Source organism: Dipodomys merriami, unplaced genomic scaffold, assembly GCF_024711535.1.
Source record: "Dipodomys merriami isolate MVZ:Mamm:240054 unplaced genomic scaffold, mDipMer1.0.p SCAF_5, whole genome shotgun sequence".
NCBI classification, from domain to species: Eukaryota; Metazoa; Chordata; class Mammalia; order Rodentia; family Heteromyidae; genus Dipodomys; species Dipodomys merriami.
The window spans coordinates 22,328,177-22,343,011 of NW_027206068.1; the positions used below are offsets into that span (position 1 = coordinate 22,328,177).

At 38.3% G+C, this 14,835-nt stretch overlaps 1 protein-coding gene across 4 annotated transcripts in view; it reads left to right on the plus strand.

Moving 5' to 3' along the window:
- Dock4 (dedicator of cytokinesis 4) overlaps positions 1 to 14,835 on the plus strand; it is a 431,845-nt gene that overhangs the window by 380,817 nt on the left and 36,193 nt on the right. For all 4 annotated transcript variants that reach the window (XM_069996180.1, XM_069996183.1, XM_069996182.1 and 1 more), the window contains 4 exons: positions 1,175 to 1,268; positions 8,914 to 9,062; positions 11,013 to 11,099; positions 13,116 to 13,220. In XM_069996180.1, the coding sequence (XP_069852281.1) occupies positions 1,175 to 1,268; positions 8,914 to 9,062; positions 11,013 to 11,099; positions 13,116 to 13,220 (435 nt within the window). The remainder of the gene's footprint in view (positions 1 to 1,174; positions 1,269 to 8,913; positions 9,063 to 11,012; positions 11,100 to 13,115; positions 13,221 to 14,835) is intronic.

Genomic DNA, 14,835 nt, shown 5'->3' on the forward strand with positions numbered 1-14,835 from the left:
CATGACCTGGATTTAACTATATATATATATATATATATATATATATATATATATATATATATATGATATAAACTGGAAACATTTAATTACTAACACAAGTAAGAAATGCATAATTATCTTAATTATATAAAGAATTTTCATTTATTTTACATTATCTTTCACATTCTAAGAGATCATGTATGTGCTCATGTGAGCGCACACACACACACACACACACACACACACACACACACACACACCACACGTATCACTGCTTCATTTTATGACCTCTCCCTTTTCCTCAGCTTACTTGCTCACATCTGGCACCCCACTACTTGAACCACACCTCCAGTCCACCATTTTGCTGGTAATTGAAGATACAAATCTTTAGACTTTTCTGACTGGGCAAAAAAGATAAAACTGTAATACTCCAGATCTCAGTTTCCTGTATACCTAGGATTACAGGCATTTGCCATTAACACTTAACCAAGACCTTTTTATAAGGGTAAACATATATTTGAAATGTAAAACAAAAGAAACCGTCCTTTGAGTTTCAGTCAGCATATTGAATGAACAGTTAATCTGTTACATATTTTTTTGTTGGCGAGCGTGCTACACTTGAACCACAGTGCCACTTTCAGCTTTTTCTGCTTATGTGGTGCTCAGGAATTGAACTCAGGGCCTCATGAATGTAAGGCAAGCACTCTACCATTGAGCCACCTGCCCAGTCCTGTTAAATATTTTTTTAACTGTATAGGCTATACCATTGACTATGAAAGTTAACAAAAAATAATTCAAAGTAGCACACATACACACAAACACACAGCCTAGCATCTTGGTGCATGCCTATGGTACCAGCACTCAGAAGTTAGAAGCAGGAAGTTGATGACTTTCAGAAAGCCGGGTGCATAGTGTGACCCTCCCCTCCCCCCCAAAAAAAAAAGAGGAAAAAAGAAAGGAAAAAGAGATCAGTATCAGCAGTTATAATCCAAGATGCCCACTTGTTCAGTAATTTCTAGAGAATTGTTAAGTCTGTATTCAGTGGGAAATGTCACTGAGCCTCCTTATTTTAGTTATAAAAAGGTATTCACGTGGAACAGTGCTTTATGTCCCCTGGCTCAACAAAATAAAAGGAAAATATTCATAGACCCAACTATTTTGTAATTTGTTGTTGATTTTTACATTTTTTTTACAGAATTTCTACAAAACTGAACTGAACAAGGAAGAGATGTATATACGCTACATCCACAAACTCTATGATCTACATCTCAAGGCGCAGAACTTTACAGGTAATTCTGTCCTCAGATGAGACTGGGGGAAGGGGGTTATATATGGATGTTATTAACCATGGTATCTCCTCTGTTTTATGTAGTTAGTGCTGAGATTGAAGTATTTCTGCTTTTTAAAACTGAAATCTATTTTTATTTGCACCTTAGTAAGTACTCCAATTTTTTATTCTATTACTTTGCATAATTTTTTATAGAGGATGCCTTTGGGATTACAAAAATGCACACCTAACTTTTTATAGTCTTAGCTAGTTATTTACTTCAAGTTCAGTATGGGAATTTTACAACCATGTACATCCCGATGTCCTTCCCTTTGTGTTGCCCTGTATCCCATATTACCACTTCTACCCATATTGAAAATGATCAAACAGTGGCATCATTTTTGCTTTCATCATTCATGCTGACCTTAAAGAATTTAAAAATACTTTATTATGTTTACTCAGATATTGGCCACTTTGGTTACTCATTCTCCATTTGTGATGTTTTCAATTTCTATCTTTTTCTTTCTGCCCAAAGAGCATGATTTAGTCATTCTCTTATAGCAAACCCAGTGATGAAGAATTCTGCTTTTCCTTCACCTGAGAATGTCTTTCTTGTACCTTTGTATTAGTTAGCTTTAGGTTACTGTAACAGCATGGCTGTTGTTATTTTGGGCCCCTAATTTTAGAGGTTACAGTCCATAATTGATTAGTCATGTTGCTTTAGGGCCTGTGTTAAGGCAGCCACGTGATGGCGGGGAGTTCTTAGTAAAGTAGAACCATTCATGCCATGGCCAGGACACATGAGAAAGGAAAAGGAGAGGTTCCCACAATTTCCTTTGAGCAGCCTCAAGTGGCCTGAAACTTTCCACCAGCCCCATCTCTTCAAGTTCCTACCGCTTCCCAATACTACCAAAGTGGGGCCTACACCTTTAAGGCATACTATCATCCCCAAAATGTATTTTCCAAATACAAGATTTTAAGTGAATAGTTCTTCTGTTTTGGTACTTGAAAATTTTTGTTCCATTGTCTTCTGTCCTCTGTTTCTGATGAGAAATATGTAATCCTATGCATTAATCTATTGTAGAATGTGTCTGTTTTCTGCTTGCCTTCAAGAATGTATCATTGGGGCCAGGCACCAGTGGCTCATGCCTATAATCTTTGTTACTCAGAAGGCTAAGACCTGAGAATCATGATTTAAAGCCAGCCTGGGCAGGAAAGTCTGTGAGACTCTTTAATTCTCAAATGCCTACTAAAACAAAACAAAACAAAACAAACAACAAAAAAAAAACTGGAAGTGGAGCTACTGTGGCTCAAGTGGTTGAGTGTTAGCTTTGAGCACAAAAAAGGCTCAGGGACAGTGTCCAGGGCTTGTGTTCAAGCTCCAGGACTGATACAAAGAAAAAAAGAATGTATCTTTGATTTTCAGTGGATTGATTATTATATGTATGGACATTGTTTTCTTTCCTCCAAGTTTAACCTGTTTGGGTTTGCAAAAGTTTAACCTTGTTTGGGTTTCTCAATATGATTTCCACCCTAGGCCTTCTCTTTTAGGACTACAATGGCATGTATAATTAGTCTTTTTTTAATTTTTAATACCGGCTAATACTTGGAAATATTTTTGTTATTCTTAATAGTTGTAATATTTGTCTCATAGGTTCCTGAGGTTCTGTTCATTTTCTCTCCAGCTTTCTTCTATTATTCAGACTGGATAATTTTTACTGATTCATATTTATAAGTCCATTGGTTGTCTTCTGTCATCTCTAGTAAATCAGTAAAATTTTTGTTTTTGTTATTAAATCACCCACTTCTAAATTTCCCATTTGGTTAATTTCTTTTTATAGCTTCAATTTCATTACAAAGACTTTCTATCCTTTCAGTCATTAAAAAGTGTTCACATCTACTACATGGAACCTGGTTATAATAGCTACTTCATAGCCTGTGTTGACAGTTCCAATGTGTGAGTCATCTTTGGGTTGGCATCTGTTAATTGCCTTTTCCTTTTGAGAGTTATTTAGCTTCCTAGTTTTTTGAATGTCAAGTAATTTTGGATTATATCCTGGACCTGTTGAGTATTATGTTACCAGTTTCTGGATCTGTTAACAAATCTAGAGAATTGTTGGCTGACGATTTTAACAATAAACCCAGTTAGGTTCAGACCTCAAGTCCTGCACCACCTTCTAAAGGTTATGATTCTACTGTCAGTTTGGTTTGGAAGCCAAGGCTCAATCTTCTCCATGCTTTGATAGGCGCCCTGCAAATGGTCTGCTGAGGCCCATGTAGAGAAAGAAGAGCCTTCAGGAGTGACTGCTACCAATGCCATTCCTCTCACTGCCACCACTGATCATAACTCTGTGCCTGGGATCCACTCAGGGAGAAACCAGAGGAGAAAATAACGACCCCATAGGAGCCCTCTATCCACTTTCCTGACTAGAAGAGCTTTTATTGGGTCTCTTCTGTCTTGTTTCCATGTGCAGTTCCAGGTGATAGAAAACTTTTAAGACCAGAGATAAATAAGGCAAAAAAAATAAAAATAAAAACAAACAACTCAATACTTTATTCTCTAAGTGTCGGTTTTCCTATTTTGTCATCTTTATTTTTTGGCTTCCTCCAGTATTCTCCTTGTATAGTCTGTCAAGAGTATTTAATTGTAATCACTGGAAAGATAGAGTGGAATGTATTTACTCCAATTCAACCAGAGCCCGTTCATTGGCTTTAGGAATTATGAATCATAGGCTTTTGTCACACGACTCTTCCAGGGAAATTATTTCTGTAATGGCTCCCAGAATTTAAATCTGCCTGTAGCTACGGCTCCACAGTCTCAGTCTCATCACTGTTTGCTCAGGGTGGAGACTAGGATACTGTCCCTGAGCCTAGCTTTTCCTAACTTCCATCAAGTAGTTGCTCCTGAGAATCTACAGAATCTCATATTTTATTTCCTAAAAAGTCTCTCAAATAATTTCCTTTTATCGTTCCCACTTTTACTGCCTCAGTGACCTTCATTGTCTTTTGCCTGAACTCCCTCCTAACTGTTACCTGTAATTCTTAGAGCAGGGGTCAGCAAACTACAACCTTCAGACCAGCCACTTGCTTCTTAATGAAAGTCTTATTAGAACTCAGCTGTGCCGACTCGCTCATGTATTATCTGTGGGTACCTCTGTGCTATGGGGGGAAAAAACTGAGTGGTTGAGATCAGCCTGAAATAACTACAGTCTTACAATGAACCTAGTTATATAATGTCTGGCCCTTAAGAAAAAGTTCCCAATTCCTTCTCTAGATAAAACTATATTGTCAGTTTATTCTACAAAGTGAAGTTTTAATTCTTCACTGAAAGTCTATCATATTTGCACCAATATGTGTCTCTTCAACATCACTTCCCACATACCTTCTTTCCATCCTTCAGGACCTATTCCTTTACAGCTTTTCCTTGAACTCTTCCCCTATCCTGCTATATACTCTTCTTTTTCTTTTCCTCACAGCTGTACAGTTAACACCCTTCATCTTTAACATGCGCTGAAGTGACCTTTCCATCTCTTTTTCCTCATTAGATTTTCTCTGATTTCCATTAAAGCACTTAGCAATATATCAGTTTATTATTAGCTATATTTTATATAAGATATATGTGTATGTGCACTATGCATGCATATGTGTGTAGGTAGACAAATAGATAATTTCCAGTAAAAGAGTAAGTTTCTGAGGAGAGAAATAATGTTTTCTAGTCCTCAGTTTTCTAGTCAGAATTTTTTGAAATAGTGCCTAGAAATGTGAGAGCTAAATATCAATTGTGAATTCAGATATTAAGTAAATTTTCACACCAGTTTTCCTTCAAGATGGATAAATCCTAAATCAGTAAGGAAACAACCTCTACTAGGCTTGTTTCATTTTAAAGACCATAAAATAAGAAATGAGAGAGGAACCAAGGACAGGCTACTCCAAATATGGAACAGATATATTTTGATCCTCTGAAACAAAGTCCAGATTTATCTGATAGTTTAGAAATAGATCTCTTTATTTACTCAGCATACAGTTTTGTGTCCCCAAAATCGTATTAAGTTGTTTTTCCTTATGACATTTGCTTCCTCTCCCACGTCCTCATTTGTGTCTGCGTGTGTCCTTGAAAAAAGTGAAATTTGGGGGAAAACTTTTCTATCTTTTGAAATGAGTCAACCCTTTTCCAGCCTTCTGTAATACTGGCTCCCATTCTTCATCCATCTCCACTCTCCTCTTTTCTTTTTTTTCATGAATGTCTTCACTGCATACTGCTCAAACTAATGCAATGATTTATGTGTATTTATATACTTTTTAAAAGGTCTCCCAGAAATCTTTCTTCCATATATACTGTCTTCTACAAATATAGAAGAATAAGCAAAAAGTAGTACAATGAACATTTCTAACATTAATTTGCTGAAGATCAGTATCACAGCTCGTTGTGTGTTTGCTTTCATTTAATAAAATCTTTCCACAGACTCATCTACATAAACCACATCTCCCAGATATATCCTCATGTTTCCAAATTACATTCTGAAGTGGTTGTTATTTGTCTTCATACCTCTTCCCTGCCACCATTTAGTTATTTGTCAGCTTCTTCTGACAACCTGCCAGACTCCCAAGGGCATCTTACTCATACCTGCCATCACAGCCATCCCTGGGCCTTCCAAGGGCAAGGCATTATTGGAAAATCATTATTTGGAACTGGAAACCTTTATTGCTCTTTCTTTTAAAAATGGTTATGAAATATGCACTGAAACAACATCTTAACCATTTTAAAGTATAATTTGTTGTATAACCCTTACCACCATCTACCTCCAGAACTTGTTCATCTTCCCAAACTGAAAACTGCCTCTTCCCCTTGGTCTGGTAGCCACCATCTTCCTCTGTATGCAAATCTTACTTTCATGGTCCTTTAAATTACTCCTGTGAGGAGTGAGGGGAAGGGCACTGCTTTGTCTTCTTAATCCTGTGAAATGACCAGTTAATCTCTAGATTCCTTTGAGTGCACAGTTGCTGACGCAAGACACAAAAGAAATTCAAGAGGCATGATGAGAACTTACTTGAGTTACTTGGCAGCTAAGGGAGAAAGGCTTGAAGAAACAAGCTGGGGAGGCAGCTAGGAATCTGTATGGGCTGTGAGGGAAGCAGAGGACCGGAAGAAAGTGTATATAGCCGGCACCAGTGGCTCATGCCTGTAATCCTAGCTACCCAGGAGGCTGAAATCTGAGGATCACAATCCAAAGCCAGCCCGGGCAGGAAAGTCCATGAGACTCTTATCTCCAATAAACCATCAGAAAACCAGAAGTGGCACTGTGGCTCAAGTGGTAGAGCGCTAGCCTTGAGCTGAAGAGCAGAGGGACAATGCCCAAGCCCAGAGTTCAAGCCCCATGACCCACAAAAACAAACAAACAGAAGAAAGTGTGTAGGAGAGAGCAAAGACACACAGGAGGTTTTCTTAGGTGATCAGCATTGATTACAAAGATAGGTAGGAAATTAAACAGGAGGATTTCATCTTAGATGTTTGAGAAGGTTAGAAGGCTGTTCAAAATATGGTACACCTCTGATGATCTGTTTATTGTAATTCTTGGAGAATTTTCCATGGTGACCTCCATTATGGGGCTTTAGCTGTTTCCTCATTTACCAGGTAGCTGACACTTTTATCACAAAATATCTCTGTTCCTCTGACGTTCAGGCCCCACAAGGAAGTGCAACCAAAGGCATCCCCATCTCTGTGGGCCCAGCTGTGTGTGGATCAGTGTGCATCTAACTTATTTCCTTAATAGCTGATGGTGGAATCCCGGGACTCTAACTATAAGAGCTGGAACTACTGAGAATTCTTTCTTGGGAGGGCAGGGGACTGGTATTGGGGCTTGAACTCAGGCTCTTATGCTCTGGCTTGCCTTTTTCAATAAACATGGAATTCTACCACTTGGGCCACACCTCCACATTTTTTGCTGGATAATTTGATATGAGACTCCTAGATTCATGTGGCTCTAATCCTTCATGTAGATTCAATCATATCTCAGCCTCCTAAATAGGTAGAAATCACAGGCATGAGACCCTGTACCCAACTTCTTAAAAACAACTTCACCTACTTCTTACCTAAACCACGTAGAAGGAGAACTATATAATGAGCAATTCTTTCTCTCTTAGGAAGCCTAAATTTATTGTTTTAGCTACTGAGAGTTGTTGACTGGTTTTGATTAGGAAAATAACATGACTATTTGTATCAAACGAAGAGTCCATTGGTAATAGAGTGCAAATAAAAGGAGAGACATAAGAGACTGCTGGTTGGTTAGGAAAACATTGGAAAAAATTATCAAAGCCAGGTGATTGTTGGAGCTTACCGAAGGTAATTATTAAGAGAATAAAAAGGCTAGAAACCTTGTCTCATGGGACTTCTATACTTATTAGACAAGATCAAAGTGATAGGTAGCCTGGTCTTTCTTATTTCACTATTTTATATGTGGTGATGGCCGAATGATAGTATTTGAACTGAACACAGTACTTTCGAACTTTATATGTAGTTAACCTTAAGACAGATAAATGAAGATTTGCTGTGTACTGATATTATGTTAAGAGCTAATCTTGCATCTTTTAAGAGGCATATGGTGTTATATTTACATGGATTTTAATAACTTAAGGGTTGGTCCATTTTCTTCAGTTTAGAGAATGAGTTGACAATAACATTGTCAATGGAAAAAAAATTAACAGTCCTTCATCAAAGGCAGTGAATTTTGGTTTCTATTCTTGATCTGTCCATCCATATTTATTTGGAGAATGTCAAGTAGTCTATGAAATTTCACTGTCTGATCTGTTAACTAAACTAAGTTCCTAAGCCACCATTTCTCCTTGTCTATATACAGAATATCAACCTGTTGCTTATTTCTGTATGAAATCCAGCTACACCGAGTATGTAATGATTTCAGTAGCCTTGCTGAACTCTGTGAGAGAATCTTCTCCCACAGCCCACATGCTTGCACATCCTCCTCTCATTTTCCTGCCCATTCTTCCACGCACACACTCCTCATCCAGTCCCTCCATCATCTCATCCCTTGGCTAGAAGAAGACTGTTTCTTTTTTCTTTTCTTTTTTGTTTTCATTTTTGTTTTTGTATGGGAAGGAGGACAGGATTTGATTTTGGTTTTTTCACTGCTCTTCTCTGGCTTCTTTGGCCCTCACAAATTCTGACTGTAATGTGCATCATGACATCCCCTTCCCCAATATCAGTTGAAAAACAGCCCTTTATGCACTGAAGAATCTAGGTGCTGTTAATTTTTGTTTTCTAAGTATATCCTATTCAATGTCTCATAGTCCCTGAGGAGCTCGCTTATGAATTTTTCTAACAAAGGCATGCCCCCCACACACTTATCATTGAGCCAGATACAATAAGATATCCTTGAGCATGTGTCTTAGACCCTTAAGAAATGGAGAGTATGGGGGGGGGATTTCTTTTTAAATGCTAAGAACTAAAAAGTTAAACATAGATCTCTAGAATTTCATCACAGAGAAATTGCTATTCACTAGCCTGTTCTTGCATAGATTCTGGACATTCTTTATACAATGTAACAAAATTTGGGATATAATGTGTTCTCCAGTTTAGCTAAACATTGGTCCCATTTAAAGAGAGGTGGTTTGAGGTCCTGTCTGAAAATCCCTGTCTTCACTTTGACTTGCAGAGGCTGCGTACACCCTCCTGCTGTATGATGAGCTGCTGGAATGGTCTGACCGGCCGCTCAGGGAGTTCCTGACCTACCCTATGCAAACGGAATGGCAGCGCAAGGAGCACTTGCACCTCACCATCATTCAGAACTTTGATAGAGGCAAAGTAAGTGCTCCTGCTCTGGATCTCTTCTGTGATAACTAAATTGATATCCCTTTCCTTTTATTTCTACTGTGTAATGGCTACCATCTCAAGCAAGATTCCTCATGCTAATGTACATTGGAAACACCCAAGAGCTATTGAAATGCAGAGTCCAAGGCCATGGCCCTAGCCATTCTAATTAAGTAGACTTGACATGGGGCTGGGGAATCTAAGTTGTGACACGTACTAGGAGATTCCATGCACTGGACCTCTGCACCAGCCTTTTGTGAACACTGATCTTGACTGATAGTCAGACTGATATATACCAAAATATGGAGGGTAGGTGGCTAATATAAGAGAAAGAAATTTCTTTCTCATGGTTGGGGTTGCTGAGAAGTTCTAGGTGAAGTTCTCAGCAAATTCAGTGTAGCTTGTTCCCTCACATGGTAGAAGGGGTACCCGGCTCTCACTCCTCTTTATAAAGGCACTAGAGCCATTCATGGGGTACCACCTCTTGACCCAATCACCTTCCAAAAGCCCTTCTCCATAATACCATCACCTTGGGAGTTAGAATTTCAACATATGAATGTAGAAGAACACAGAGACCGTAGCACTCAGCTATTTTATTCTCAGAAAAACCTTCACTCACCAAATTAGCATGCATTCTACCCATTCAACATGTTTTAAGGTAAAATGAAGGTGGCTGGGTTTCTTAAAGAAGTTTATGGCATGCTTCATATACTTGTAGATGCGTGAGCTGATCAAAAATCCTAGCTGGCTTACTGCAGTTTCATACATCACTCTACTTCACTTCTGCCTGCTTTGCTGTTCTCTGAAGAGCAAGTGAACCTGACCACCACTTTTAATTTGATTTGAACCCTTGGATGCTTTGGTGGAATGTCTTAAATTTTAATGTCTCTTCCTAATCACAAAGATTAAACAGAAAAAAAATGAAATCTAACCAGTGACTATCATTCTTTTACAAAATGTCATGGGATGTGCCTGAAATTTGATAAATGGAAGCTGCTCTTTTATATCCTCATTATTTAACTAACTACATATAACATTATGTTACCAGCAAAAGAAATGCCTTTTTGCCCTTCTGCTGTAAAATTTCCACATGTATAACAAGCTGTTACAAAGTCTCAAATGTTGGCCCATTTCAGGAGTTTTGTGCTAGATCAAGGGCACATCCATGATTTTGAGGACACATGGCTCACTACCTATCTCTCTAAAGCCTGCAACCTACAAATAGCTTTTACAATTTTAAAGGGTGAAAAGAAATGAGACAGTAATATTGTGTGGATATGGATATTCGTATCCATAAATTCTGAGTAGAATATAGCCAGAGTCATTCATGCCTACACCTGCTTCCGTGCTGTAACAGATGGATGAATTGTTCTCACAAACATTCTGTGACCCTCAAAGGCAAATATTTTGACTATCTGACCTTTTACAGGAAAATTTTGTTGATAGCTAGGCTGGATCAAAGAACTTTTGCATTTTTTCTGAGAGCAACCAGCTGGTCTAAGACAGGGTCTAATGACCCAAACAATTGTCAAGTGCAAGTTATCCCAGTGAGGGCTCTGAAGTACCCAGTGTGAATAACTGGGTCTTAGGGTCAGTGATAATTCCCTTTCAGCACTGAAAGAGTATCCATCTATGCAGCCATTGTGCGACTGCAGTTATTTTCAAGGTGATGATACTGAAATAACACTGGAAAATATTGTTTCTGCACCATATGCTAATGACTTGTCACTAACAATGATTTCCAACTTTCCAGAGATTTTTTTTAATAATGTACGCAACAATTGCACAGTGTTTTCACATTTAAACTTTCAGTGATTCTATCTCCAAGCTATGATGTAAAGGTAGAGTTAATCTGTTTGCTCTGAATGAAGTTAATATGCTGACCTTTGGGTAGAAGTAAGTGAATCTGGTAGATGGTTACATTTCTCTCATTCTTCTGTTCAGTGCTGGGAGAATGGTATCATCCTGTGCCGGAAGATTGCAGAGCAGTACGAGAGTTACTATGACTACAGAAATCTGAGCAAGATGAGGGTAAGGTACCTAGGTGCATTCTAATCAGGCTCTGGTGTCTCTTTTGATGAAATGGATGGCCTGGTTTTGTGAAATCAACTTGTGATCATCTTGGTATGCTTTGCAGAAACCTTTTTTAAGATAAGTGTTTGTGGGTTTTTTGTTTTTTTTTTTTGCTGAAGCATACTCAGTTATTTATACAGAAAAATAACAAATTGATCTGTGTAATGCTTTTGATTAATACACAAAAGGGGAACCCTTGATGTGTTTATAAATACCTGAAATATCTGAAACACACAGAATCAATATTTTTTTAAGTTTATTGTGGAAAATCTCCATGCAGGTTGAAGAGCTTCCCAATTGTACACAAATCTCTGTGACAATAGACCATAATCCGCAAAGCAGATTAGTAAAAATGGCTAGCTGGCTCACTTTAAAATAAATTAGGGCCAAATTCTGTGTCAACTCAATTTAGCTTCAGATATATGTTCTTGCTAAATCAAAACTGAGGTTTTTAGTACCTAAAAGCTTAAGGAGTTTAACATTCTCTGTTCCTCAGTCAGTTGTTTTGTATCCTCTCACTTTAGGTTCCAAGAAGTGCTTGTCTACCCAGTCCTTATTATTCTTTAGTAGCATGAATATTTCGTGCCTTGTTGCAATCTACAGGTCTTTACGTATGCTGTGTTTGTTCTGAGTTTCTAAAACAGGATCATCTGGAACCAGATGCCAGTGGCTTACACCTGTAATCCTAGCTATTCAGGAGTCTGAGATCTGAGAATCACAGCTCAAAGCCTGCCCAAGGCAGGAAAGTCTAGGAGACTACTGTTTACAGTTTACCAGTAAAAAGGAAGGAGCAGAGCTATGGCTAACTGTTATGACAGCCTTGAGCAAAAAAGAAACTTAAGGGACAGTGCCACGGCCCTGAGTTCAAGCCCCAGTATGGGCACAAACAGTAAAAAGGCAAGATCATCACCTCTCACACACCACAAAACAAAACAAAATTTATGATGGTGACTAATTCTGAGGTAGTCATTGAAGAGATAATATAAACCTTTAACACCTTGCAGAATTCCTGACACCACAGTCCTTTATTTACCTGGAGGAAATGCTCTGTACTTTGGCATAGAGCTTCATGTCAGCAGTTCATTGATATTTCCTCTAAAATGAAAACCAAAGAGAGAAATCTTGTTTTAACTTCAATTCGTCATGCTGACTCTGGCAGGCACTGCAGCTTTATATAAAAACGTGGCCTGTCATCTCTTGGCATCCTGTCTCTGCACAGAAGCGAGGTTACAGTGTTTACCCATGAGAGCCCTTGGGTGCCATAGTCACTAACATTTTTATAAACCCAAAGCAATACACTTCAAACCAACTGTTCTTTGGGGTGCTGTTACTGGGGATAGGGGGAAGCTCCAAGTGCAATATTAGTCTTTCTCGGGAAACCCTGGGGAGGATAATCCCATCAAATGTATGCATTGTCAGAGACGTGCTTAATTGCTTCCAGCCCAGACAGCACTTGGCTCTCTGGGGCTCCTCGGGTTCAGTTTGTTAGTTTACCCTCTTTCCACCTACTTGAGGGTACACCTTCCAACTGCTTTAAAAGGTAAAGCCTTTCAAAGGTAAATCCACAGGGTAAATATACCTGGCACAAGAATTCTCCAGAAAGTGTTTGCTTCTAATCATTCATGATAATTTCTGTTTAACTAGGAAGAAACTACTCCTTCTATAGGATATAGGCCTGATTTACTTTAATAATACCATGTAACAATACCCTGTGCATAGCCTGTGAGCAGAGCAGAGCAGAGAGGAGTTGTTACAACAGAGACATGGCTTGCCAAGCCTAAAATATTTGCTCTCTAGACATTTATAGAAAAACGTTGCCAAGTTAAAGAACACATTTTTTTTGGTCTTATTTCTTTCTCTTTTCTGAAATGTAATGATCACTTTTCTATAGAAGAACTATCTTCTCTAATTAGTTGTTCTATTGGGGATGACAGTTGAGATGGAATATTTTGAACTTCTCTGGTGCTTCCGTAGATGATGGAGGCCTCTTTGTATGACAAGATCATGGACCAGCAGCGCCTGGAACCTGAGTTCTTCAGAGTTGGATTTTATGGGAAAAAGTTTCCTTTTTTTTTAAGAGTAAGTAAATATACCAGTTAATTTGTTTGCATCCTATACAGATTTCTCATAAAAAGAATGCTAAGAACTTTTGATATCTTGTAATGAATAGCAAGGAAGATAATGGCATGATGGGATTTAGGGAGTTGGGGTTTTTTTTGTTTGTTTTGTTTTTGTTTTTGTTTTTTGGTACTAGTCCTGGGATTTGAACTCAAGGCCTGAGCACTGTCTCTGAGCTTCTTTTGCTCAAGGATGGCACTCTACCACTTGAGCCACAGCACTACGCAGCTTTTTCTGTGTATGTGAAACTGAGAAATCAAACCCAGGGCTTTAATGCATGCTAGGTGAACACTCTAAGCCACATTCCCAGCCCATGATGGGATTTTTTTACCCTTATTGTTTACAAGTATCACATTAATATTAATCTAGAGCCCTTCATTTTGAATAATTTCCCAAGAGATAAAGCAATCTATTCCTTTTTAAGTGTATATTGTAAGTAAGCTTGGGTGATTATAGTTTGTCTTCTATGATATTCACTATTCTGTTCAGTCTGCAATTTCCTTTAGAGAAAAGGGGGAGGGTTATAAAGTCCCTGTGAGAAACAGTGCAGTTTCACATTGTGTGCAAATTGTACCTGCAGAACTATGTGAAGAGTGTTGTTTTGCCTTTTTGCTGACTTTGTGAAAAGGTAAATGTCATCTAGCACAAAAGATCCAGTTTATTGCTAATACAAACTTTCGACAAAGAGAAATTTCCAGACATTTTAATGTGACTACTAGGTAATGAAATAATCAACTCCATTCTTTCAGTTTTTCACCTATGACCAAGTACTGTTTTATGTGGCTGAGTATTTATAGAAGACTTGATCATAGCATACAAAAGTGTTCAATAATCCTTGTCATTAAAAAGTAATGTTAAAATATTGGTTAACAATGTTGTCAGACACTTTGTATTCATATACTGTTTTGTAGAATGGGAACTTCTTTGTACAACTACTTAAAGATAATAAAAAACTTAAAAAAAAAGGTTGGTTAACAGAGGAAATCTTCATGCTCATATGCTTAAAGAGAAATACCCTGGATAACTGATGCATTTGAGTCAGTTTGTTATAACTTTAAATCCCAATGTATAAATATTTTAGTATTTGAGTTAACCCAAAACCGTCCTTAACTGTCAGTACATACGCATATAGACAGAATGAGAGAGAAAGGACATTTATTGTCCATTTAGTCATCATTCATTTTGCAGGGCACATCAGAATACAGAATCAAAGGTACATTTATTTGCACTAGACGTATCACTTTTCTGTAGAAAATGTTAAGCACACAGTCATATGAAGTCCTGATTTCTAGGTATAGTCTACGTAACTGTTTTTTTTTTTTTTTGTCGGTTGTGGGGCTTGAACTCTGGGCCTGAGCACTGTCCTTCAGCTCTTCAGCTCAAGGCGAGCGCTCTACCACTTGAGCTACAGCGCCACTTCCGGTTTTCTGGTGGTTTATTGGAGATAGGAGTCTCACGGTCTTTCCTGCCCGGGCTGGCTTTGAACCTCGATCCTCAGATCTCAGCCTCCTGAGTAGCTAGGATTACAGGCGTGAGCCACCAGCGCCCGGCTTACGTAACTGTTTTTTATGAAAGT